At 37.4% G+C, this 27,797-nt stretch overlaps 1 protein-coding gene across 4 annotated transcripts in view; it reads left to right on the top strand.

Annotated features, from left to right (window-relative positions):
• Positions 1-27,422, top strand: part of STIL (STIL centriolar assembly protein) — a 74,583-nt gene extending 47,161 nt beyond the window's left edge. For 3 of the 4 annotated variants that reach the window (XM_032429560.1, XM_032429570.1, XM_032429586.1), the window contains 3 exons: positions 10,409-10,622; positions 12,068-12,318; positions 25,907-27,422. In XM_032429560.1, the coding sequence (XP_032285451.1) occupies positions 10,409-10,622; positions 12,068-12,318; positions 25,907-26,693 (1,252 nt within the window). In that variant the 3' untranslated portion in view covers positions 26,694-27,422. The remainder of the gene's footprint in view (positions 1-10,408; positions 10,623-12,067; positions 12,319-25,906) is intronic. The other variant, XM_032429578.1, reaches the window with a different exon arrangement.
• The last annotated feature ends 375 nt before the right edge of the window (positions 27,423-27,797 follow it).

A 27,797-nucleotide genomic window follows, 5' to 3' on the forward strand; every position in this document is an offset into this window, starting at 1 on the left:
TAGGTTAAACACCAAAACTGACATTTGAAAATTCTTGAAAATGCAATATAGCTGAGTGATTATGATTAAGATGATGGGCTCTGATGCCAGACTGCCTGGGTTTGTTTTGTTTTTGTTTTTGTTTTTGTTTTGTTTTATTTTATTTTTTTTAAAGATTTTATTTATTTATTTGACAGAGAGATAGTGAGAGCAGGAACACAAGCAGGGGGAGTGGGAGAGGGAGAAGCAGGCTCCTTGCCGAGCAGGGAGCCCGATGTGGGACTCGATCCCGGCTAGGATCATGACCTGAGCCGAAGGCAGACGCTTAATGACTGAGCCACCCAGGCGCCCTGACTGCCTGGGTTTGAATCACAGCACTGTGACCATAGGCAGATTTCATAATTTATGGATGACTTGGTTTTCTCATCTGTAAATGGAGTCAATAAAAGCACCTATCTCAGGATTGTTGTAAGAGTTAATTAAATAAGTTAATATATGTAAAGCACTTAGTACCTAATTACTGTTATCATTTAGCTAAAGATGGAGTAAGGCAAACTCAGTAACTGACACAGATTCTCCCTTTTTTTTTTCTTTTTTTTTTTGGACTTTCCTTAAAAACAAAGTGCTTTGCAAATGGTTGGATGATAAAAATCCTTCTCAGTACAAGTAATTTCCCAAAAAGCCATAAAATCTCTATAAAGACTAGATTTCTCCTTCTCCATTTGAGAGTTTTGGTGTTTTCATTAAAGTGAAATTAGTTAACATGGTTGACGATAAAGGTTCAATTTGATGTTTGGGGAACAAGGGGAAAGCAACAAGAGATGAAGAGAACTAAGAATTATGATTCACCCACTATGTGTGTCTGGTACTATGCTAAGCACTTTGTATCTCCTTTAATCCTGTCACAGTTTTTTCAACCCAGGGAAGTGGATATCATTTTTCCCTTTTCATGGATGAGGAAATCAAGGCCCAAGGAGATTAAAAAATTTGCCCAAAACATGATGAACACACAAATAACTGTATTATAAATGAGAATATATGTGACATAAGAGATAAAGGGAAGTGCTAGTGGGGGTTAAAAGAAGTAAGAGAACATATCCAGTTAGGGTTTTAGAGGAAGCAGACTTTAAAAAAAAATTTTTTTTAAAGATTTTATTTATTTGTCAGAGAGAGAGAGAGTGCACAAGCAGGGGGAGCAGCAGGCAGAGGGAGAAGCAGATTCCCCACTAAGCAGGGAGCCCGATGGCAGGACTCGATCCCAGGACCCGGGGATCATGACTTGATCCAAAGGCAGACGCTCAACTGACTGAGCCACCCAGGCGTCCCAGGAAGCAGATTTTTAAAATGACCCTTGGAGGGGCACCTGGGTGGCTCAGTCAGTTGAGTGTCTGCCTTCAGCTCAGGTCATAATCTCAAGGTCCTGGGATCGAGCCCTGTGTGGAGCTCCCTGCTCAGCGGGGAGTCTGCTTCTCCCTCTCCCTCTCCTTCTGCCCCTCCCCTCACTGCTTGTGATTGCTCTCTCGCTCTCTCTCTCTCTCTCTCTCTCTCAGATAAATAAATCTTTAGAAATAAAATAAAATGACCCTTCGAGGGTGGATAGTTTGACAGGACTGTGCCAGTTTAGATGCATTAGAGCAGTAATCCTCAAGTCCATGGCATTTGAAAATACAGACAGATATCTGTGCCCTTTACATGTTCAGCATCTCTGAAGGGTGAGGTCCAAACAGTTGTATTTTTTTAAAAAAACTTCACAAGTGATATTGCTGTGCTGCCAAGATTGAGAATTACTACATTGTGTACTGAAAATATATGGGCTGTATTCAGAATATTATTAGTAATCTAGTTTGTTCAGAATATAAAGTAAAACAGGGGGCATTGTAAGAAATTGGCTGAAAAGCCAAATTGGCCACCAAATTTTGGAGAGCTTTGGTTGGCAGAATAAGGAATTGTGTTTGTTTTAATAAATCATTTATGGTTTTTGTTTGTTTTGTTGTTTTGGTAAAAAATACATAACATAAAATTTACCATCTTAATGATGTTTAAAGGTACAGTTTGGTAGTGTTACATATATTTACATTGTTGTAAAACAGATCTTCAGACCTTTTTCATCTTGTAAATCTGAAACTCTGTACCCATTAAAGAATAACTCCCTTTTCTCCTCCCCCCTCAGCCCCTGGTAATCATCATTCTACTTTCTGTTTCTCTGAATTTGACTACTTTAGATACTTCATATAAGTGGAATCATACAGTTGTAGGATGTGACAGGATTTCCTTACTTTCTAAAACTGAATATTATTCCATTGTATGTATATACCACATTTTGTTTATCCATTCATCCATCAATGAACATTTGGGTTACTTCTACCTGTTGGCTATTGTGAATAATGGTGCTGTGAATATGGATGTGTGAGAATCTCCTTGAGACCCTGCTTTCGGTCCTCTTGGATATATACCCAGAAGTGGGATTGCTGGATCACAGGGTAGTTGTACTTTTAACTTTTTGAGTAACCTCCATACTATTTTCCATAGTAGATTCAGTCATTTTATAGTCCCACCAACAGTAAAAGGGTTTTGTTTGCCAACACTTATTATTTTCTGGGGTTTTTTATAGTAGCAGTTTTAACGGGTGTGAGGTGATGTAGCTCATTGTTTTTGATTTGCATTTTTCTCTCATGTTACTGATGTTGAGCATTTGTTCATATATACCATTTTATATCATCTTTGGAAAGAAATGTCCTTTGCCTATTTTAATTAGGTATTTCAATTTTTTGTTGTTGAGTTGGAGTTCTTTATATATTTAGATATTAACCCCTCATCAGATGCATAATTTGCAAATATTTCTTCCACTTAAGGTTTTTGTTTATTTATTTTTTTAAATTAACATATAATGTATTATTTGTTTCAGGGGTACAGGTCTGTGATTCATCAGTCTTACACAATTCATAGTGCTCACCATAGTACCTACCCTCCCCAATGTCCATCACCCAGCCACCCCATCCCTCCCACCCCCCTCCACTCCAGCAACCCTCAGTTTGTTTCCTGAGATTAAGAGTCTCTTATGGTTTGTCTCCCTCTCTGGTTTCGTCTTGTTTCATTTTTCCCTCCCTTCCTCTATGATCCTCCGTCTTGTTTCTTAAATTCCTCACATTAGTGAGATCATATGATACTTGTCTTTCTCTGACTGACTTATTTTGCTTAGCATAATACCCTCTAGTTCCATCCATGTCCTTGCAAATGGCAAGATTTCATTTGTTTGATGGCTGCATAATATCCATTGTATATATATACCACATCTTTTTTTTTTTTTTAAGATTTTATTTATTTGACAGAGAGAGACACAGTGAGAGAGGGAACACAAGCAGGGGGAGTGGGAGAGGGAGAAGCAGGCTTCCCGCGGAGCAGGGAGCCCGATGTGGGTCTCAATCCCAGGACCCTGGGATCATGACCTGAGCCAAAGGCAGCCGCTTAACAACTGAGCCACCCAGGCACCCCAGTATACCACATCTTCTTTATCCATTCATCTGTTGATGGACATCTAGGCTCTTTCCATAGTTTGGCTATTGTGGACATTGCTGCTATAAACATTGGGGTGCACGTGCCCCTTCGGATCACTACATTTGTATCTTTGGGGTAAATACCCACCAGTGTAATTGCTGGGTCATAGGGTAGCTCTATTTTCAACTTTTTGAGGAACCTCCATACTGTTTTCCAGAGTGGCTGCACCAGCTTGCATTCCCACCAACAGTGTAGGAGGGTTCCCCTTTCTCCTCATCCTCGCAACATCTGTCATTTCCTGACTTGTTAATTTTAGCCATTCTGACTGGAGTGAGGTGGTATCTCATTGAGGTTTTGATTTATATTTCCCTGATGCCGAGTGATGTTGAGTACATTTTCATGTGTCTGTTGGCCATTTGGATGTCTGCAGAAATATCTGTTCATGTCTTCTGTCCATTTCTTGATTGGATTATAAGTTCTTTATAGATTATCTGATACGTCATTTGCAAATATCTTCTCCCATTCTGTCGGTTGTCTTTTGGTTTTGCTGACTGTTTCCTTTGCTGTGCAAAAGCTTTTTATCTTGATGAAGTCCCAATAGTTCATTTTTGCCCTTGCTGCCCTTGCCTTTGGCGATGTTTCTAGGAAGAAGCTGCTGCGGCTGAGGTCGAAGAGGTTGCTGCCTGTGTTCTCCTCAAGGTTTTTGATGGATTCCTGTCTCACATTTAGGTCTTTCATCCATTTTGAGTCTATTTTTGTTTGTGGTGTAAGGAAATGGTCCAGTTTCATTCTTCTGCATGTGGCTGTCCAATTTTCTCAACACCATTTGTTGAAGAGACTGTCTTTTTTCCATTGGACATTCTTTCCTGCTTTTTCTCCACTTAAGGTTTTTAACAGGTACTTTTTCTCTGTGTATAAGACACCTGGGTGGCTCAGTTGGTTAAGCGTCTGCCTTCAGCTCAGGTCATCGTCCCGGGGTCCTGGGATCGAGTGCCGCTTCGGGCTCACTGCTCAGCGGGGAGCCTGCTTCTCCCTCTGCCTGCTGCTCCCCACCGCCCTGTTTGTGTTCCCGCTCTCTCTGTCAAATAAATAAATAAAATCTTTTTAAAAAAAAGATTTAATGTAACATTGTATGTCAGTTATACTCAAAAAATTTTTTTTCTTAAGATTTAATTCTTGGTATTTAATTAAGTATGCCAAATTTGGATACTAAAGGAAATTATACAACATAATTTCACTGAAGTTCTTTTGAGTTTAGGATAAATTCACTGGGGTCTTTACTGGTTTAAGTGCAGTTTCCTCTTAAGGAAGGGATGGACTGGGTGACTTGGAGAGCTCTTTCCTGATTTTAAGAACAGTGTGTCTTTGTGTCTGAGGTACTAAATGGTGATTATAATAATCTCTATTTGTAAATTTTATTATATGTTAAAATATTTGTGCATTATATTTTTGTTATTCCTTCTTCAGGGTCTCAGACTTTTTTTTTTTTTTTTTAAGATTTTATGTATTTACTTGAGAGAGAGAGAGAGCGGGAGAGAGAGCACGAGCAGGGGGGAGAGGGAGAAGCAGGCTCCCCACCGAGCAGGGACCCTGATGCAGGGCTCAATCCCAGGATCCTGGGATCACAACCTGAGCAAAAGGCAGATGCCTAACCATCTGAGCCACCCAGGCACCCTGATCTCAGACTTCTTAATCAAATTTTATTTGAGAAAAAGAAACTAAATGTAGAATTATATCTTGCTTTAAACATTTTTATTTTGAAATTTTAGATTTACAGAAAAGTTAGAAAAATAGTAGAGTTCACCCAGGTTTCCCTATTCTTAACAGCTTCTATAACCATAGTAAAATGATCAAAACCGGGAAATTAACATTGGTACAATACTATACTAAACTGCAAATTCTAATTGTACCAGTTTTTCCAGTAATGTACTTTTCTGTTCCAGGAACCAATATAGGATTTCACATTGGTTTATTAGTTATGTCTCATTAGTCCAATCTGTGACAGATCCTCAGTCTTTTCTTGTCTTTCATGACTTTGACACTTTTGATGAGTCAGTTATTTTGTAGAATGTCCTTAATTTGGGTTTGTTTGATACTTTCTCATGATTAAACTGAAGTTTTGCATTTTTGGCAAGATTACTGCAAAGAGGTGTTTTGGCCCTGCCTTCTCAATGTATCCTATCAGTGGATTACATGATGTCACATATGTTATTAACTTTGAACACTCAGTTAAGGTGACATCTGTTAGTTTTTATAACTATAAAGTTAAAATTTTTCCCTTTGTAGTTAATAAATACCTTGAGGCAGATACTTTGAGACTGTAAATATTCTCTTCTTGAGCTTTCTCCCTCTGATTTTATCATCCATCTATAGATAAACCTATCGTGATGATTACCGTAGTATTTGAGTATTGATGATTTTGTATTTTCCTCATTCCTTCTGTATTTGTAAATTAGATTTCTTCTGTAAGGAAAAGCTGTTTTCCTTCTTCTCTGCTTATGTATTCATTTATTTATGTCAGTGTAGACTCCTGAACATTTCTTTTATTCTATGAGTTATAGTTCAAACTATTACTTATTTTATTTGCTTAAATTGTTCCAGTTTTGGTCTTTGGGAGCTCATTTAGATTGGCTTCTGTTTCCTTTGGAAAAGCCCTCATCCTTTTTCAAGCATGTTCTTATTTTTTGGCACCAGAAGATGTTCCAGGCTCATCTTGTGTTTTCCCTGCCCCAACCCTGGAATCATCTACAGAAACCAGGAGCAGTTGTATCAGAACATACTTAGAAGCCAAGATCTTTGCTACTTTGTATCTGTGCTTCTAGGCCCTCTTAGCTAGGACACACACACACACACACACACACACATCCTTATTTATTTCTACATGTATCTATCTATATTTGAAAATCCTTGACTTCATTCCATTCCTCTGACTCCAATTCAACACATCCCTTTTTCTTATTTATACCTTCTTTCCCCAATAGTGAGAAACCTGGCTTTCATGTACACTATAGTTACTTATTTGTTCAATTCTAGTGTACACATAAAGTAATTTCAAAATTGCTTAGAATTCTGAAATGGATTTACTAGAGTATGTGTATTTGTTTATAATTCTTTTACCTTTAGCCTTATAGCATCCAATGAAAATACCTTTTTCCATAGTTACTTAGGTAGGCTATTTTCTTTTGTGTTTCCTTATGTGGTTATGTTATTTGTTTGTAATACCATTAGGTGGATTTGTTACTGCTTGTATTCCATTTGAGGGTCGCTCCGTATTCTGGTTGATTTTATTTGTTCTTTAGGTATCTGAAACATTACTGTGGTTTTAACAGACCAAATTAGATAAAAAGGGTATATACTCAAAGAAAAGTTGCTCCATTCTCATTTCTGCCACCCTATTCCCAAATCCCCCTTTTTCCTATCCCTTTTCCCACCCATCTCCTTTAGATAACCAATCTCTTCAGTTACTTTATTACCTTTCTTTTATTTCCTTTGCACAAATGAGCAAATGTGTCTGTATTTTCTTATGATACTCGTTTCTTGTTTTTGTTTTTTTTTTAAAGATTTTATTTATTTATTTGACAGAGACACAGTGAGAGAGGGAACACAGGTGGGGGGGGAGTGGGAGAGGGAGAAGCAGGCTCCCCACTTAGCAGGGAGCCCGATGTGAGGCTCGATCCCAGGACCCTGGGATCATGACCTGAGCGGAAGGCAGACGCTTAACAACTGAGCCACCAGGTGCCCCGATTATTGGTTTTATATGAAGTGTAGAAAGGTAGCATGCCATAGGTATTTTCTTGAACTTTTCTCTTTTCCCTTAACAGTATGTACTGGAAATTACTCCAAATCAGTCCTAGAGATCTTTCTTTATATGGCTATATAATACTACACTATGCAGATGTGCCATAGTTTAATAAACACTCTCCTACTTACGAGTATTTAGACTGTTTCCAGGGGCGCCTGGGTAGCTCAGTCGGTTAAGCATCTGCCTTCTGCTCAGGTCATGATCCCAGGGTCCCGGATCCTGGGATCGAGCCCTGCTTCTCCCTCTCCCTCTGCCTCTCCCCATTGCTTGTGCTTTCTCTCTCTCTCAAATAAATAAATAAAATCTTAAATTAAAAAAAAAAAGACTGTTCCCAGTATTTTTCAATTACAAGCATTGCTACAGTGATTACCTGGTGGCATGTGTATTTTTTAATTGTTTTAGAAGTGGGATTTTTGCATCCAAAGTTAAGTGCATATGTAATTTTGTTAAGTATTACCAAGTTTCCCTGCAGAAGGTTATACCAGTTTGTGGTCTCAGCAGCAATGAATGAGATTACCTGTTTTCCCACAGCTGTGCCAACAAAATATGTTGCCATATTTAAAAAATTTTTTACCAGTCTAATAGGTGATAAATGGTAATGGTGGTGTTTTAATTTTCATTTTAAAAATTATGCATGAGTTGGATCACTTCATGTTGAGAGTTATTTCCATATTTTTGTGAATTGTCAGTTTATGTCTCTCACCATTTTTCTGCTAGAGTTTTAGGTCCTTTGTCCTCCAATTTTTAAGTGTTCTTATATACTAGAGATGTTAGCTCTTTGTAGTATATGTTGTGAATATTTTCCAGTTTGTCAGTTGTTTTTTGACTTTGACGTTTTTTGCCATGTAAAAATTTTTATGTGGTCAAATTTATTGATTTTTTTCTTAGAATTATATCCTAGGGTGCCTGGGGGGCTCAGTTGGTTAAGCGACTGCCTTCGGCTCAGGTCATGATCCTGGAGTCCCGGGATTGAGTCCCGCATTGGGCTCCCTGCTCAGCGGGGAGTCTGCTTCTCCCTCTGACCCTCCTCCCTCTCATGCTCTCTGTCTCTCATTCTCTCTCTCGCAAATAAATAAAATCTTAAAAAAAAAAAAAAAAGAATTATGTCCTAACTGGTATTTTACAAATATTCATTTCAGCTAATATTTACTGAGCTTATCATATACCCAGTGAGTACTGGGTACTTCATATCAAGTTAAAATTAAGCAGTATGGGGGGCACGTGGGTGGCTCAAGTTGGTTAAGCATCCGACTTTTGATTTCAGCTCAGGTCTTGATCTCAGGGTTGTGAGATCGAGCACCGCATCAGTTTCCACACTGGGCATGGAGCCTACTTAAGATTCTGTCTCTGCCCCTGCCCCCCCTCTAAAAAAAATATTAAGCAATATGGGAAAAATTGGAAATAAGCTGAGTTTTAAAGAAGAGATGTATGGTTAGAAAAATTATACCTATAAAATGAAATACAGGATGCCTAGGTAGCTCAGTTGTTAAGCGCCTGCCTTAGGCTCAGGTCACGATCCCGGGGTCCTAGGATTGAGCCCCGTGTGGGGGTCCCTGCTCTGCAGGAAGCCTGCTTCTCCCTCTCCCGCTCCCCTTGCTTGTGTTCCCTCTCTGGCTGTCTCTCTCTCTGTCAAATAAATAAAAATCTTTTTAAAAAAATGAAATACCATGTAATAATTAAAACTTGTTTTTAAGCATATTTAGTGAAATGAAAAGATACTCATGATATATAATGTTAGGTTTTAAAAAGCAGTCTCCAAAAGTACCTTTGGTATGGTACAGTTTTTCAGAGAAAATACTACCTGTAAAGAAAAAAAAGTATAGATGAAAGTACTCTAAAATGTTAATAATGGTTTTCTCTAGGTATTAAACTATGTACGAGGGGCGCCTGGATGGCTCAGTTGGGTAAGCGTCTGCCTTCAGCTCAGGTCATGATCTCAAGGTCCTGGGATTGAGCCCCATGTTGGGCTCCCTGCTTAGGGGGGAGTCTGCTTCTCTCTCTCCCTCTCTCCTAACCCCATTCTTGCTATCTCTCTCTCAAATAAATAAAATCTTAAAAAAAAAAAACTATGAGTTTTATTTTTTTCATATTTGGTATAATTTTGAGCAGTTAGCTAACCTCTCTGTGCCTCAATTTCCTCATCTGTCAAATAGGCATAATATGTAGTATCTATCTTACAAGTCTTTTTGGTAAGGATTTTGTAAGAGGATACACTTAAAACAATGCCTGGCCTGTAATAAGCTTTCTGCTAGCTAATATTTATTATTACCTTTCTCTACAATAGCCACATTATTGTTCTTATAAGAAATGTTTTTTAATATTGCTTTCCATAGTAAATTTAAAAATATGTATTTATATGCTAAGTTTTGAAAGTAATAAATGCTCATTGTATAGAATTTGGAAAATATGTAAGAGCATAAAGAAGGAAAGAAATACTACCAAATATGTAATGTGATTATAAATGGCACCTTATGAACTCTTACTTGACAGGGATCTTTTTTTTTCTTTTTTAAGATTTTATTTATTTGACAGAGAGAGCAAGCGTGAGAGTACAAGCAAGGGGAGCCACAGGCAGAGGGAGAGGGAGAAGCAGGCTTCCCACTGAGCAGAGAGCCTAATGCGGGGCTCAATCCCAGGACCCTGGAATCATGACCTGAGCCAAAGGCAGACGCTTAACCAGCTGAGTTACCCAGGCACCCCTTGCCAGGAATCTTAACTATATTTCAAAACTTAAAGTAAACAAATAATATATTTAAAATTTTTAGATACTTGCATCAGGTTCAGGAGAAATCAACAGGTTGTTTGCCAGCTTTCAAAAAAAAAGTTGTCTGGGGCACCTGGGTGGCTCCCTGCTGAGCACTCTCTCCTCCCAGCTTGTGCTCTCTGTCCGTGTCTCTGTCTCTCTCTCTCAAATAAATAAATAAAAATCTTAAAAAAAAAAAAGTTGTCTGACTATAAATAACATGACTTAAAAAGGTGTTATGATCTGGTTTATGTACAGCCTATCAGGATGAGAGCTGAAAACAAACCAGAATGCTGTTTGAGTCTTATCCCTTTATTTCCAAGTTACTGCACTTTAAATATATGTTAAAGGTATATTGATAACTGACACATTATTTATATCCTTTCAAGCAGCTCTTCTCCAGTGGTGAGAAAAAAACCTGATGTGCCTGTGTTCTTTCCGAATTCCGAGCTGGCAGAAAATGTAAGCATGTGCTTACAGAGTGGACCAACAGAGGGTGCCAGTAACAACTCTGTAACATCAGGGGAACCAAAAATTGAGCAAGTAATGCAACCCTTGCCTAATCAACCATCAGATAATCAGAAAATATACCAGGATTTATTGGTAAGAAAATGTAATACATTTCATCTTTTCTGAGATGATTATTTAGGGTAGACTAGTTAGGGCTCTCCTATCTTTAAACTGATTGGGACCTTGATATAAGAAGATTTTCCCCAAATTAATGACACATAATTTATTTCTTTTAGCTTTTCATGATTATGATAACCTAAATTCAGTAATTTTGTATAAACATGCCAGTCATCAGATACTTAGATAGCCAGGGGAAAATCTTAAAAACAAAACAAAACAAAAAGTAAAGTAAGTACCAGAAAAAATAAGGAACAGTTTGCAGAAGTTTGAAAAATGTAAAGTAGGGGAATATCTATGGTAATATTGCATTCAGGTAAGCAGATTTTTACTGAATACTTAGCTTAGTCTAAGAAAGTGAACTAAGTAAAGGGGCACCTGGGTGGCTCAGTCCGTTAAGCATCCAACTCTTGATTTCAGCTCAGATCGTGATCTCATGGGTCATGAGATCGAGCCTTGCAGGGGGCTCTGCACTCAGCCGGGAGTCTGCTTGAGGATTCTCTCCCTCTGCCTTCCCCTTTACCCCCTCCGCCCATCTCACTCTGTCTCTCAAATAAATAAATCTTAAAGAAAAAACAGAGTGAACTAAGTGAATAATATAAAGATAAATATGATAGTCTCTGCTCTCGAGAACCTAGGGGAAATAGCACATGGATACCAGTAGCAAACAATTATAGGATAGGCTGAGAAGTGCTGTAAGCAAAGGCAGCATGGAATAAAAAGGGATAATTCTGGTTGGAGGAAATAGTCATCTAGTCATCTTGGAAAAATTAGAATGTAAACTAAGACTTGAAGTTGAATGACCCTGTCACTTCCATCCAAACTGTAGACTTTGGAACATCTGAATTCTCCATACTTCATAGGGCCCTAAGTATTCATCAGTGAACACGTAATTGATATTTGCCTGCTAGGTCCTATACTTGTGCTAATAGCTGTGTGCTCAGGGAATGAAATAGGCTCTAATGTTAGGAAGGCAGAGGTAGTATCACGGGTCATTCTCATTCAGAGGGAGAAAAGAGAGGAGTCAAATTCTGAAAGTAACAAAGATCTAATTTATAACTCTGAAACATTACCATTTTTCAAATGAAAGCATGATTTAAAACTTTTGTTTATAGTTACTATAAACCCTTGAAAACAAATTGAAATATTACTCAAATGATTTTAAATCTGTTAGTTTTAAAATGAACAAGTTCTGAACACTCTAAATTTCCTCTAGGGTCTGATGAAATCATTTGTTGAGATGGGCTTCCTTTATAAAAGCCCCATAATATAAAAAACTTCCAAATATACTTGATTCTTTATAGAATTTGGCTAGATATTATTTTGCTTTTCCCCGGCCTTACTTAAGCTGCTATTTACATTTTTGTTTCCTAAGATTGTTAATAGTGGTTTTTCAAATATATCTTTTTTCTTTTCATCAGAGTCAAGTGAACCACCTACTGAATAACTCCTCCAAAGAAAATGAGCAGCCATCTACCAAAGCAGTAATTATCAGCCACGAATGCACCAGAACACAAAATGTTTACCATAGAAAGAAAAAAAAAAGTGATTCAGGTCTGGTAGACAAAGATTGTGTTCTTAATGCAACTCTTAAACAACTCAGAAGCCTTGGAGTAAAAATTGACTCTCCCACTAAAGTGAATAAAAATGCACATAAAGTGGATCACACCAGGTAACTTTCAAATTTGTTTCATTTATTTACTGATTTTCAAATGTTTATTTAAATTCTAGTTAATTAACATACAGTGCAATATTGGTTTCTGGACTAGAATTTAGTGATTATCACTTACAAACAATACCTAGTGCTCATCATAACAAATGCCCTCCTTAATACCCATCACTCATTTAGTCCATTTCCCACCCACCTCCCTCCATCAACCCTGTTTCTTCTCTATCTTTAAGAGTCTCTTATGGTTTGTTTCCCTCTTTTCTTTTTCCCCCTATGTTTGTTTATTTCTTAAATTCCACATGTGAGTGAAATCATACGATATTTGTCTTTCTCTATCTGACTTATTTCACTTAGCATAATACATTCTAGCTCCATCCACATTGTTGCAAATGGCAAGATTTCGTTCTTTTTGATGGCTGAGTAATGTTCCACTTTATATATATACCACATCATTTTTATCCATTCATCGGTCAGTGGACCTTTGGGCTCCATCGTTTGGCTATTGTTGATAATGCTGCTATAAACATCAGGGTGCACGTACCCCTTTGAATCTGTATTTTTGTATCTGTTAGGTAGATAACTAGTAGTGCAGTTACTGGATCGTAGAGTAGCTCTATTTTTAACATTTTGAGGAACCTCCATACTGTTCTCCAGAGGGGCTGCACCAGTGCTACACCAGTCTGCATTCCCACCAACACTATACCTGTTGTTTCTTGTGTTGTTAATTTTAGCCATTCTGACAGGTGTGAGGTGGTATCTCATCCTGGTTTTGATTTGTATTTCCCTGATGAGTATTATTGTTGAGCATCTTTTCATGTGTCTTTAGCCATCTAGATGTCTTTTTGGAACAGTGTCTGTTCATGTCTTCTGCCCATTTCTTAACTGGGTTATTTGTTTTTTGGGTGTTGAGTTTGATAAGTTCTTTGTAGATTTTGGATGTTAACCCTTTATCAGATATGTCATCTGCAAATATCTTCTCCCATTCCATAGGCTGCCTTTTAGTTTTGTTGATTGTTTCCTTCACTGTGCAGAAACTTTTTATCTTGAAGTCCCAATAGTTCATTTTTGCTTTTGTTTCTCTTGCCTGTGGTGACATGTCTAGTAAGAAGTTGCTGTGGCTGAGGTCAAAGAGGTTTCTGACTGTGTTCTCCTCTAGGATTTCAGTGGTTTCCTGTCCCACATTTAGGTCTTTCATCCATCTTGAATTTATTTTTTTGTGTATGGTGTAAGAAGGTGGTCCAATTTCATTTTTCTGCATGTTGCTATCCAGTTTTCCTAACACCTTTTGTTGAAGAGACTGTCTTTTCCATCGGATAGTCTTTCCTGTTTTGTCAAGGATTTGATGCATCATATAGTTGTGTAAAGCTTGTTTTAAAAGATGAAAAAATTTTAGGGGACACCTGGGTGGCTCAGTCTGTTAAGCATCTCTTTTTGGCTCAGGTCATGATCTCAGGGTAAGATTGAGTCCCGCATCAGGCTCCTTGCTTAGGGAGCCTGCTTCTCCCCCTGCTTGTGCATGCTCTCTCTCTCTCTCTCTCACTCTGACAAATAAATACATTTTTTTTAAAAGATGAAAAAAATTTAGATGTATTGCAGCAATCTTATGAGAAAAAGGTATAAGCTTGCCACTCAATTCAGTTGATTCATCATTTATTCAGGGCCTACTATGTGTGTGATAACAAAGAAACCATCTCTACCCTATAGTAGAAGAGTGGGTTTTACATACATAAGAGATACTGTGGGGTGTCTCCTGGGTGAAGATGCCAACAAAATGCTCTGGGAGTCTTGGAGAAAGAAATGGACTCTTACTCATTTCTGGCGGTTGGAAGGTCTTCCTGGAGGTGGCAGCGTCTGTTGTCAGCTACTGGATATTCAGTTAATGCAGTTGTGCCATCTAAAAGGCAAAAACATTCCTTTCCTTAGGAATGTGTTTTGAACAGTATAGTCCTACAAAGCTGACTTATTGCTTACCAATTACAATTGGCCATGTTCTTGCGTTCAGATTCCTCTTCATCAAAGATGATTTAGTACATACTTGTTTTTAAAATCTGCGAATTATATTATTAAGATTAGCATGTTTTCTGTTAATTATTTTTATTGTTTTCTAGTTGTAAAAGTAATACGGTCTCATGATTTAAGAAAGTATTAAATAACGCACAAGAATATCAGGTAAAATGTAAAAGCTCCAACTCCCCAAATTCCTCAATCTGACCTCCCCCAAGGTTACTTCTCTTAACTGTTTCTTTTGTATTCTGTGGAAATGTTCCATGCATGTTCAAGTGTATGTGGGTTTGAAGAGTATTGCAGTTTATTTCTGTTTTCTTTTGTTTTGTTTGCTTAAAATTATGTATTTTCTTTATAGGTATATGCAGTTCTTTTGCATGCATTTAAACAGCTGCGTAATATTCTGTTGTACCCATATACTATAAGATAGTGAACCTGTCCTCTGTTAATAGACTTTTAGGCTGAATCTCTTATTTCTTATCTCAAACAATGCTAAGTAAACATAATTCTATAGGAATTTGTACAAGTATATTTGTTGAATAAACTCTTAGAAGTAGGCAGGATCAAAGGATATGTGCATTTCAAGTTTTGGTAGTTGCTGCCATTGCCCACCAAAATAGTTGCACCAATTCACATTTCCTACCAACAGTGTAAGAGAGTAAGGCTAGCATTTTTGAAGGTTTTATCTCAATACTGTGAGATGGCGGCTACATAATGTATGTTGGAATATACAAATCACCCTGCTATCTGTGTGGAACAATGTATTTTGGTGTGGTGCCTTTGGCGGGGGCGGGGGGGGATTTTAAGTAATTGTTTCTTCAGAGTGGTTACCCAGTTTTAATGTCTTTATAATGACACATTGGAAATAATAAATTTCCAGTATATAATGAACTTGATTGGTATTTTAGATTCTTTAGAAAAATGAAATGGGAAGTAAAGTCTTTTTGATTTATCAGTGTGGGGTAGTCATTGTTTTAATCAGGATTATTCTGTTCTTTATTTAAATAATAATTTACATTATAAATTTATACTATGAAAAGTATACATGCTCAAGGTTGGTGTTTTAGAAAATGAAGAAGATGTCATTGAACTTATAACATCTGAAGAAAATTAGCTTTTTAAGAAACAGTTGCAGTTTTACTATATATACAATTTAAAAAATGTTTTCTTTAAGCATTTTAATATTGTGGTCTTTATCCATTTTTAAAATTTGATTATGTGAGTTGAAAAACTCATGGATATACATTCATAGATAGGATTTTAACTTCATAAAGATAATTTTCTCAAGGAAGTGAAAGCCAATATGAAAAAAATTGTTTTCAGTTCAAAGCAATATGTTAAATTAAGTATTTCCATAGAGGGGTAGGCTGGCAAAAACCTAACAGTAACATAGCTATATCTTCATATGAAAAAAAAATTTTTAAGTCATATTATACGGTATAAGTTGTTGTATAAAATATTATAGAGCTTTGGAAATAGAGTTTGCTATTTGTTTTGTTTTCATTCTCAAGGTAATATAAACTTACTTTGTAAAATATAGGAAAAAACTGTATCCATACCAAACTCGTTTATTATTAAAGCTTTACTTTTGTTTTTCCTTTTATTCTTTTTCTAAAATTATTTTATTTTTAGATTTTATTTATTTATTTTAAAGATTTTATTTATTCATAAGAGACAGAGAGAGAGAGAGGCAGAGGGAGAAGCAGGCTCCCTGCTGAGCAGGGAGCCCAATGCAGGACTCGATCCCAGGACCCTGGGATCATGACCTGAGCCGAAGGCAGACGCTTAACCATCTGAGCCACCCAGGCGCCCTAAATTTTATTTTTATTTTTTAGAGAGAGAGAGAGCACGAGCAGGGGGAGGGGCAGAGGGAGAAGTAGACTCCCCCCTGAGCAGGGAGCCCGATGCGGGGCTCGATCCCAGGACTCTGGGATCATGACCTGAGCTGGAGTCAGATGCTTAACTTTTTTCTTTGCTGTGCAAAAGCTTTTTATCTTGATGAGGTCCCAGTAGTTCATTTTTGCCTTTGTTTCCCTTGCATTTGGAGATGTGTCTAGCAAGAAGTTGGCTGTGGCCAAGGTCAAAGAGGTTGCTGCCTGTGTTCTCCTCTAGGATTTTGATGGATTCCTGTCTCACATGTAGGTCTTTCATCCATTTTGAATTTCTTTTTGTGTATGGTGTAAGAAAGTGGTCCAATTTCATTCTTCTGCATGTTGCAATCCAGTTTTCCCAACACCATTTGCTGAAGAGACTGTCTTTTCCATTGGATAGTCTTTACTACTTTTTCAAGGATTAGTTGACCATATAGTTGTGGGTCCATTTCTGGGTTCTCTATTCTGTTCCATTGATCTCTGTGTCTCTTTTTTGTGCCAGTACCATACTGTCTTGATGATGACAGCTTTGTAATAGAGCTTGAAGTCCAGAATTGTGATGCCACCAGTTTTGGTTTTCTTTTTCAGAATTGCTTTGGCTATTCGCGGTCTGCTTTGATTCCATACAGATTTTAGGATTATTTGTTCCAGCTCTCTGAAAAAAGTTGATGATGTATTTTGATAGGGATTGCATTGAATATGTAGATTGCTCTAGGTAGCATAGACATTTTAATGATATTTGTTCTTCCAGTCCATGAGCATGGAACGTTTTCCCATTTCATTTTGTCTTCCTCAGTTTCTTTCCTGAGTGTTCTAGTACAGATCCTTCGCCTCTTTGGTTAGGTTTATTCCTAGGTATCTTATGGTTTTGGGCAATTGTAAATGGGATCAATTCCTTAATTTCTCTTTCTTCTGTCTCACTGTTGGTGTATAGAAATGCAACTGATTTCTGTGCATTGATTTTATATCCTGCCACTTTGCTGAATTCCTGTATGAGTTCTAGGAATTTTGGGGTGGAGTTTTGGGTTTTCCACATAGAGTATCATGTCATCTGCAAAGAGTGAGAGTTTGACTTCTTTGCTGATTCGGATGCCTTTTGTTTCTTTTTGTTGTCTGATTGCTGACGCTAGGACTTCTAGTACTATGTTGAACAGCAGTGGTGATAGTGGACATCCCTGCAATGTTCCTGATCTTAGGGGGAAAACTCTGTTTTGCCCCATTGAGAATGATATTCACTGTGGACTTTTCATAGATGGCTTTTATGATACTGAAGTATGTTCCCTCTATCCCTACACTGTGAAGAGTTTTAATCAAGAAAGGATGCTGTACTTTGTCAAATGCTTTTTCTGCATCTGTTGGAAGGATCATAGGGTTCTTGTCCTTTTATTTATGTATTGTATCACATTGATTGATTTGCAGATGTTGAACCACCCTTGCAACCCAGGAATAAATCCCACTTGGTTGTGAATAATCCTTTTAATGTACTGTTGGATCCTATTGGCTAGTATTTTGGTGAGAATTTTTACATCCATGTTCATCAGGGATATTGGTCTGTCATACTCCTTTTTGGTAAGGTCTTTGTCTGGTTTTGGGATCAAGGTAATGCTGGCCTCATAGAAAGAGTTTGAAAGTTTTCCTTTCATTTCTATTGTTTGAAAGAGCTTCAGAAGAATAAGTATTAATTCTTCTTTAAATGTTTGATAGAATTCCCCTGGGAAACCATCTGGCCCTGGGCTTTTATTTGTTGGGAGATTTTTGATTACTGCTTCAGTTTCCTTGCTGATTATGGGTCTGTCCAGGTTTTCTATTTCTTCCTGTTTCAGTTTTGGGAGTTTATACATCTCTAGGAATGCATCCATTTCTTCCAGATTGCCTAATTTGTTGGCATATAGCTGCTCATCATATGTTCTTATAATTGTATTTCTTTGGTGTTATTTGTGATCTTGCCCCTTTCATTCATGATTTTATTTATTTGGGTCCTTTCTCTTTTCTTTTTAATTAAGTCTGGCCAGGGGTTTGTCGATCTTATTAATTTTTTGAAAGAACCAGCTCCTAGTTTCCTTGATCTGTTCTACTGTTCTTTTGGTTTCTATTTCATTGATTTCTGCTCTAATCTTTATTAATTCTCTTCTCCTACTGGGTTTAGGCTTTATTTGCTGTTCTTTCTCCAGCTCTTTTAGGTGTAAGGTTAGGTTGTGTGTTTGAGACCTTTCTTGTTTCTTGAGAAAAGTTTTTATTGTTACATACTTCCCTCCTAGGACCACCTTTGCTGCATCCCAAAGGTTTTGAACAGTTGTATTTTCATTTTCGTTTGTTTCCATGACTTTAAAAAAAAAAAATTCTTCTTTAATTTCCTGGTTGACCCATTCTTTAGTAGGATGCTCTTTAGCCTCCATGTATTTGAGTTCTTTCCAAATTTCCTCTTGTGATTGAGTTCCAGTTTCAAGGCACTGTGGTCTGAAAATATGCAGGGAATGATCCCGATCTTTTGGTACCGGTTGAGACCTGATGTGACCCAGTATATCATCTATTCTGGAGAATGGTCCATGTACACTCGAGAAGAATGTGTATTCTGTTGCTTTAGGATGGAATATACTCTGAGCATATCTGTGAAGTCCCTCTGGTCCAGTGTGTCATTCAAAGCCCTTGTTTCCATGTTGATATTCTGCTTAGATGATCTGTCCATTGCTGTGAGTGGGGTGTTAAAGTCCCCTACTATTTCTTATTGTATTATTATCAATGTGTTTCTTTAATTTTGTTAATTGGTTTATATAATCGGCTGCTCCCATGTTAGGGGCATAAATATTTACAATTGTTAGATCCTCCTGTTGGATAGACCCTTTAATTATGATATAGTGTCCTTCCTCATCTCTTACTACAGTCTTTGGTTTAAGATCTAATTTGTCTGATATAAGGATTGCTACCCCAGCTTTCTTTTGATATCATTAGCATGATAAATGGTTTTCCACCCCCTCACTTTCAATCTGGAGGTGTCTTTGGGTCTAAAATGAGTCTCTTACTGACAGACAGCATATCAATGGGTCTTGCTCTTTTATCCAATCCAATACCCTGTGTCTTTTGATTGGGGCAATTAGCCCACTTATATTCAGAGTAACTGTCAAAGGATAGGAATTTAGTGCCATTGTATTACCTGTAAAGTCACTGTTTCTATATATTGTCTCTGTTCCTTTCTGGTCTGTGTTACTTTTGGGCTGTCTTTGCTTAAAGGATCCCCTTTAATATTTCTTGCAAGGCTGGTTTAGTGATCACAAATTCTTTTAGTTTCTGTTTGTCCTGGAGGCTTTTTATCTCTCCTATTTTGAATGACATCCTTACTGGATAAAGTATTCTTGGCTGCATATTTTCTCATTTAGCACCCTGAATATATCATGTCAATCCTTTCTGGCCTGGCAGGTCTCCGTGGATAGGCCTACTGCCAGTCTAATGTTTCTACTCTTGTAGGTTACAGACCTCTTGTCCTGAGCTGCTTTCAGGATTTTCTCTTTGTCTCTGAGATTTGCAAGTTTCACTATTATATGTCAAGGTGTTGACTCTTTTTATTGATTTGAGGGTGTTCTCTGTGCCTCCTGAACTTGAATGCCTGTTTCCTTCTATATTTGGAGCTATAATTTGCTCCAATATACCTTCTGCCCCTCTCTCTCTTTCCTCTTCTTTTGGGATTCCAATTGTTATAATATTGTTTTGCTTTATGGTATCACTTATCTCTTGAATTCTCCCCTCATGATCCAGTAGTTGTTTATCTCTCTTTTTCTCAGCTTCTTTATTCTCCATCATTTTGTCTTCTATATCACTAATTCTCTCTTCTTCCTCATTTGTCCTAGCAGTTAGAGCCTCCATTTTTTATTGCATCTCATTAATAGCCTTTTTAATTTCGACTTGATTAGATTTTTAGTTCTTTTATTTTTCCAGAAAGGGATTCTGTAGTGTCTTCTATGCTTTTTTTGAGCCCAACTAGTGTCATCCTGAGACCATGCTGTCCCACCTAGGATTCTGCCCCGTTTACCCACCTGAGCACTTTTCAGGCCCCAATGTCCATCACCGGAGCAGACTTCTGAAAGTTCTGATTTTGTGCTCTCACTTGCCGGTAGCCGGCTGACAGAGGCCCCCTCCCCTCTGTGGTTTATCCTCCCATATATCACCTCGGATTCATTTCTCTGCACCTCCTACCTTGCAGAAAGTGGTCACTTTTCTATTTGTAGAGTTGCAGTTATTCTTTTCTTCGATCTCCAGTTGAATTGCAGGTGATTTGATGGCTATCTAGCTAAATTCCTGGGAGCAGATGAAACTAAGTTCTCCTCCTCCTCCACCATCTTGGACTATCACCTATGCAGTATTTTTCATTTAATCCTTAACAGTAATCTGTGTGGTAGACACTATTACTCCTGATTTATAGATAAGGAAATTAAGTATCAATTTGCTCAAGGCCCCATACCTATGATTTTAAACCTACTCTTCTCTAACTCCAAACTCCAAAGTTGTTTTGTTTTGTTACTGTTTTGCTCTATTGCTTACTGCTTATTTAATTTTTTTGGTGGGGTCTCATGGTGGTACATGGTTTGCTGCTTTGTGTTTTGACCATGCTGTGTCTACCAAAAAAAACCCAAAATTTTTTTTGGCTTTACATTAGGAAATAATGTTTCCAAATTGTTGTAACCCTTTCTAAGCATCATATTTAATAGGGATATAATAATCCATTAAATGAGACATAGCATTTGTTTACCTTACCCTTCTCTTCTTGTCAGAACTGAAAAGAACTTGTGAAGTTAGTTTCAATTTCTTAAATTACTTTTTTATTTTTATTTTTTAAAGATTTTCATTTTTAAGTAATCTCAACACCCAACGTGGAGCTTGAACTTACAACCCTGAGATCAAGAGTCACATGCTCTACTGTCTGAGCCAGCCAGGCACCCCAGTTTCTTACTTTTTTTTTTTTCTTAAGTGGGCTCCATGCCTAGCTTGAACTACACCTGCGCTGAGATCAAGAGTCGGATGCTTAACTGACTGAGCCAGTCAGGTGCCCCAATTTCTTACTATTTTAAATGTTGCTATGATGAACATCTTTTTGCAAAGATTGCATTTTTTTAGTTTTAGGATTATTTCGTTAGAGACTCAGAAATGGGAAGGCTAAGTCAAAAAGGTAGGAAAATGTTAAAGCTGTTGCTACATTGCTTTTTGAAAGAGTAAGGTTTTGCAGTCTTACCAGCTATATGTCTTACTATTTCACCAGTACTTTCACTCATTTTACTTTAATAAATACATATTGAACTTCTATTTTGAGCCAGCTCTGAGAGACATCATGGCATACAAGATAACCTGTTGAAGACATCTTTGCCCTCACAGAGCTCATAGCGTAGTGGAGAAGACACACAGATAGTCAACTATAATATATTCTGTTGCCTCCTTTGAAAAGGACAGATACAGTTTGTTGTAGAAGCGCATAGGAGAGGTAGCTAACATTAGCAGTATTTTCGTACTGTATTATAATTACCCCATATTAAAATTGCCCTTTTTAAGATTTTGGGGGGGGTGAAGGGGAGGGAAAAGAACAAGCAGACTCTGTGCTGAGTGTGGAGCCTGATGCAGGGCTCGATCTCATAACCCTGAGATCATGACCTGAACCAAAACCAAGAGCCAGATGCCCAACTGCACCACCCAAGTGCCTAAAATTGCCCTTTTAAAAGATGTGTGCTAATTTAGTCCAAAAATATCTTAAGCTATTCTTAATTTATATTTTATCAATTATTAATGGGTTCCACATATTATTAATATTATTATTATTAAAAATGAAACTGGGGCACCTGGGTGGCACAGTTGGGTAAGCGTCTGACTCTCGGTTTCAGCTCAGGTTGTGATCTCGGGGTCATGAGATCAGGCTCTCCATTGGGCACCATTTCAGTGTGAAGTCTGCTTGAGACTCTCTCCCTCTCCCTCTGCCCCCCCCAATCAATCAATCAATCAATAAGCAAACTTTTAAAAAAGAAAGGTTTAAAAATGAAACTACACTGAAACTCTTTCTAACACATAGAAGTCAGATTTTGTCTGTCATTAATCTTAGGCTGAGAGAATACTCCAAACATAAGACCATCTAAATACCTAATTAATTCACATTGTTTCACAGTTTGTCTTAAACTTATTTTTTTAGTATAATCTATCACTCTCTACCAACTTCCAGCTTACCCAGCATTGGTATTTGCAAGGTTCTTTGCTGTTACTTTTACCTGGAATACTCTTTTTGACCTTTCTGCCTGCCAGATCCTCTTATCTATCCTTCAAAACTGAACTCACATGATACCTCCTTTGTCAAGGTTTCCTGGACCCCTCCCCAGAATATTGATGTTTTTAGTCAGAAGACCTTGTTCCTCGTAGATTATAGCATGTTCTTGTGATAGTCTTTCCAGCAAAATCGTGAGCTTTATATATCTCTGAATCCTCTTTTCTTCTACCACATTTGGTGGGCCTCCCATGAGTCATTTGCTAAATTAGTGAAATCCCACCTATTTGGGTCATCACTGAAGCTTCCAGTGAATGCTTTATTTCTTAGCACCTCTGTAGTATTTATTGTCATTAATTATGGTCTTGTATTGTTATCTTTTAACACATATGAGTATAATATAGAACTGGTATGCTTAAAGTTCATAAGGCAGTTGTTTAGAATTTAAGGTACATTGTCCTATAGAAATAGTGTTAGAAATTAGTTTAGTATTCCAAGAAAGTACTGTATAATTCTTACAATCCACACTGTTCCCCCTTTCTCTATGCCACCTATTCTTTGTCATTGTACCTATTTGAAAACTTATTTCATGTTTCAGTTCTGGACTTCAGGAGTAGGTCCTCCCTCAAGATGAGTAGCTGAGACAAGTGAAGGAAGATTTCCTTTCTTTTTTTTTTTTTTTTTTTAAGATTTTATTTATTTGAGAGAGCGAGTGTATACGAGCAGTGGGGGGGTGGGGAGGAGAGGGAGAAGCAGACTCCCCGCTGAGCAGGGAACCCAGTGCAGGGCTTGATCCAGGAACCCTGGTATCATGACCTGAGCTGAAGGCACACACACTTAACCTGAACCACCCAGGTGCCCCAAAGATTTCCTTTCTGCTTTCCTGTTCCAGAACACTGCAGAGATTGGGCAGCAGAGCAATGAAAGAAGGTCCTAGACAACCCTAGAAATTGTAGGGAAGATGGAGATTGTGGTTTTAGTGTCTGGCAACAGCCTCTATTAGGCATATTTTCAATTCCTTTCAAATTCAAAACAGATCTTAAGTAGTCTCTTTAGTTGCTTTCTTCCTTTCTACTTATTAGTTGAAAACCCTATGTAGGATAAGTAGGAGGTGACTAATTGAGATTCAAACAGGACAGTAAAGTCAAGGTTGGTTTTCATCTTTAAGTAAGTTGGAATGATTTTTGAGCTTCCCTTAATTGTCAGCCTGTGACTCTCATATACAAACATAAATGGATTCTCATCATCCTTTTGTGACTGCCCATATAATGAGATTCTACCATAGTATATTTGTGCTCAAGGCTGTTAGGATTTGATCAGTGGAATGGCCTCCTTTTGCTTCTCATCTTTAATTACCCCGGTGTTTATATGCATTGGTTCTGAGTATTATTGATTTGTTTTGTATTCAAAGTCATGTTGTTTCCCCTAACCCCATATTGAAACTAGCGAGCTGTGTTACACAATGAAACTTGAAGAAATTTCTAAACTGATATTGACTGGTTTACGGATTTATATAGATTCTTTAGCTATTCTATAAAAGAAAATCTAATTCAAATTAGACCTTTTTCTAAATATTTAACAGTTTGAACTAGAAGTTTTTATTTGTCTATCCAAATTGTTTACATTAATATTATCTCTAGATATTATACCTATATATATATTTTAACATATACAGGTCTCCTGATTTACTATGCAAATTGCTTATAATTTTGAAGAAATAGGCAAAGTAGAAAAAGATTTTATATTCAGAAGATAATGTCACTATGAATATTTCATAAAAGAATAATGTCTAGGGGTGCTTGGTGGCTCAGTTGGTTTAAGCGTCTGCCTTCAGCTCAGGTCATGATCTCAGGGTCCTGCAATCGAGCCCTGCATCGGGCTCCCCTGCTTCTCCCTCTCCCTCTGCTGCCCTCCCTGCTTGTGCTCTCTCACTCGCTCACTCTCAAATAAAATCATTTAAAAAAAAAGAAGAGGAAGAATGTCTAGATAAATTGGTATCTCTTCCATCATATTAAGATGGTCTCCAAAGCAGTAAGTACCAAGAAGATTAAGGACAAATTACAGGGTGGTTTTAAAGACCAACATTATTGGGTACACTGTTCCATTGTTTGGTGATGACATCACTGGTTTCAGGAACATTAATGGTTGGAAATAGTTTCTTCAAAATTTCAGGTGCTTCTCAGAATGAAAATACCTGGTCGTTATTTGGGTTTTATGGGGGTAGGGATACAGGAGTGGCTGGCATATATAGAACAGCTCCACTGGGTGATATGGAAAATCATATCAATGTTTTTGACCAGAATATAATGTTTACCACAACAAATGGTACACAAAGGATTCTAATTTTTAGGGAACAGAAAAACTGATAGCGAAATACAAGCTGTTGCATACAGTATAGTGAAACAGTGGTTGTAGAGCCCCAGGGAATAAGGCAGACCTGGTCTCAGCTTTTCAGTTCCTAGCTGTTCAGGTTAGGGAAAGCAGTTAAAAATCTTTATTCCTTAGTTTTCTCAACAGTAAAATCAAGATAATAGTACTTATTTCTTTTATTCGTTTAGTAAATATTTAATGAGTGCTTACTATGGACCAGGACTGTTTCCAGCCACCAAGGATATTGACCGGGGGTGGGGGTTTGGGGGGGGAATATGTTAAAAATCCCTGCCCTCATGGGGTTTCATGAAGGAGTTAGATGATAAATAAAAAATGTGAGTTAAATATATGAACTGCAGTAAATGACACAAATGTGAAGTGTTGGAGAGTGGAGAATGAGGTCAGAATATTGGAAAGGGAAGACGTCTCCAAGAAAGGTTTCTGTGAGGATTAAATGAGATACTGAATATTTAGCAGAGTGCCTGGCATATAATAAGGCATCAATAAAAATTAGCAGCTATTATTGTATTTATAGTATTAAGGAAAAACGCAAGTCAATTAGTTAATGAGATAACACCAATCAAAAGTGGGTTGAAGATTATATCTAATGAAAGAAAATTAGTGTATACAGAGATACACACATTAGTCCATATCCAGAGACTGGTTGATCTTTTTCACTCATTACAAATGGAATCTCTTCAACTGTGAACAATTTAATATTCTGAGCTACTCACCAAAGCTTGTAAATGTTGTATCATCAGATGTTTTTTCTGTTTGATTTTATTTTTGTTTTATTTTACCAAAATTGAATGGCTCTTATATTTTGGGGTGCTGTATTTGTCCTTAAAACCATGACTGACGTATAAATTTAGGAAAACTAGTTTGTGTTCCACTTTCAGTCTTTGAATCATGGATTACCTTCTAGTTTATCATATTTATCTCTTGAATGTATCTGGATCATTAAGACTTAGATGTTTGAGCACTCAGCTAAAAAAGCACCATGAAGTAAAGTGAAGACCTTTTGTTACTTTCATAGAGTGGAATACATTTGGAATAACATGATTTTGGTGCTCAAAATAAGATAAATGATGGCCTACTCTTTTGTGTCTTTCAGTGTGTTGGCATGCATCAGCCCTGAAGCAGTGATTTCTGGATTAAACTACATGTCATTTGCTAATGTTGGCATGAGTGGCTTAAGCCCCAGTGGTGTGGATTTGAGCATGGAGGCAAATGCTATAGCTCTGAAATATTTAAATGAAAGTCAGCTGTCACAACTATCTCTCACTCGATCAAACCAAAATAACTGTGACTCATCTTTTAGCCTTCTACATATTAATACAGACAGAAGCACAATGGGGCTTAGTTTAATTTCACCAAACAACATGTCATTTGCAACCAAAAAATATATGAAGAGATACGGACTCATACAAAGCAGCGATAACAGTGAAGATGAAGAGGAGCCTCCAAACAATACAGATAGCAAGAGTGAACATTTATTGAATCAAAACCTTATATCCATACCTGAACAATTTGACTGTCAGAAAGAGCCTTCTAGGAATGCCTGTGAAATAATTAATCGTTATAACTGTGAATCTGTGAGCACCCACACAGATACACCAGTATTGAGAAATATTACAAATGAAGTTGTTCAGCCAAAAGCAACTCAGCAATTGAATGAAAACCCAGCTTTCTTATTAAAAAACCTTAAACCAAGTCCTGCAATGAACCTCCGAACTGGAAAAGCAGAGTTTACCCAACATCCTGAGAAAGAAAATGAAAGGGACACTCCAATTCTTCCCGAAAGTTTGAAACCTGAAACTTTAAAGCAAATGAGTAGTATGAATTCAGTAGGCACCTTCTTAGATGTAAAGCGGCTCAGACAGTTGCCAAAATTATTTTAAACCTTAAACTCACACCCTCCTGTTATGAGGATGGGGTGTCTCTTGAAGAGACTTAGGGAAGCCAGAGCCTTTGGTAGTTTGGGGATGCCTAAGCATCCTAGGGGCCAGTCTGTTTTTGGTAGCAGCTGATTGTGAAGAGCTGAGCAGGTGACCTGATGGTCTGTGAGATGGTGCACTTGTAGAGGAGGGTGAAGTGCTCTGTTCAAGTAGAGCTTGTTCAGCATCCCTGCAGTCTTTTTTAAACAAATCCTGAGATCAGTTATTTTGACAAATTTTAGGTAAACCGGTACTATCCAACTCTGAATCTGAACTGCCCTTTTATGCTGTAAATTGTGAAAAGTAACTCCATTTTCCTAGCATGTTGCATCTCTGCATCTACCCAGTATCACCTGAAATAATGTAAAATAAACTTATCATGACCCTGACTAAATTAGCTAAATCAACCCTTATTGAATTTAAGGGGAAAGTTTTATTTTTAAAAATAACTTTAAGATCTTTTATACAATGAGTATAGATCTTCTCTTAATTAAGATGCACATTTGTTAAATTCTGTGGAAGTAAAGCTTTTGCAGTCTGGTGGGTTGATGTTAATGTAACATTTTTAGCTTATAGCACTAGCTATCACAAAATAAGAAAATGATTGAGTATGAGTGTGTTTTATAAACTGAGTATTTCAAGTGTTTTCATATTTTTTAATAGAACTTAATAAAAATGTCTAGATTTACTGTTTTCCTCTATAGCATATCCTTCTCCCCTTGTTTTGAAAAAACTTCTTTGACTCCCCAAAAGTTACAAAAATAATAACACAGTTCAGGTATACCCTTTACCCAGCGATCCCCAATTATAGTATTTTACATAACCATAGCAAATGATCAAAACCAAGAAATTGATATTGGGTACAATATTAGTAACTAAACCACAGACCTTTCAGGTTTCACAAGTTTCTACATGCACTCATTTATTTACTTTTTGGTGTAGAACTCTATGAAATTTTGTCACTTATAGATTTGTATAACCTCCACCACAGTCAGCATACAGAACTGTTCCATCACCACAAAGAACCTCCCTAGTGCTGTCCTTTTAAAATACAATCCGCGCCCCCCT

The sequence above is a fragment of the Phoca vitulina genome, unplaced genomic scaffold (assembly GCF_004348235.1).
Source record: "Phoca vitulina isolate PV1807 unplaced genomic scaffold, GSC_HSeal_1.0 scaffold2, whole genome shotgun sequence".
NCBI lineage: Eukaryota > Metazoa > Chordata > Mammalia > Carnivora > Phocidae > Phoca > Phoca vitulina.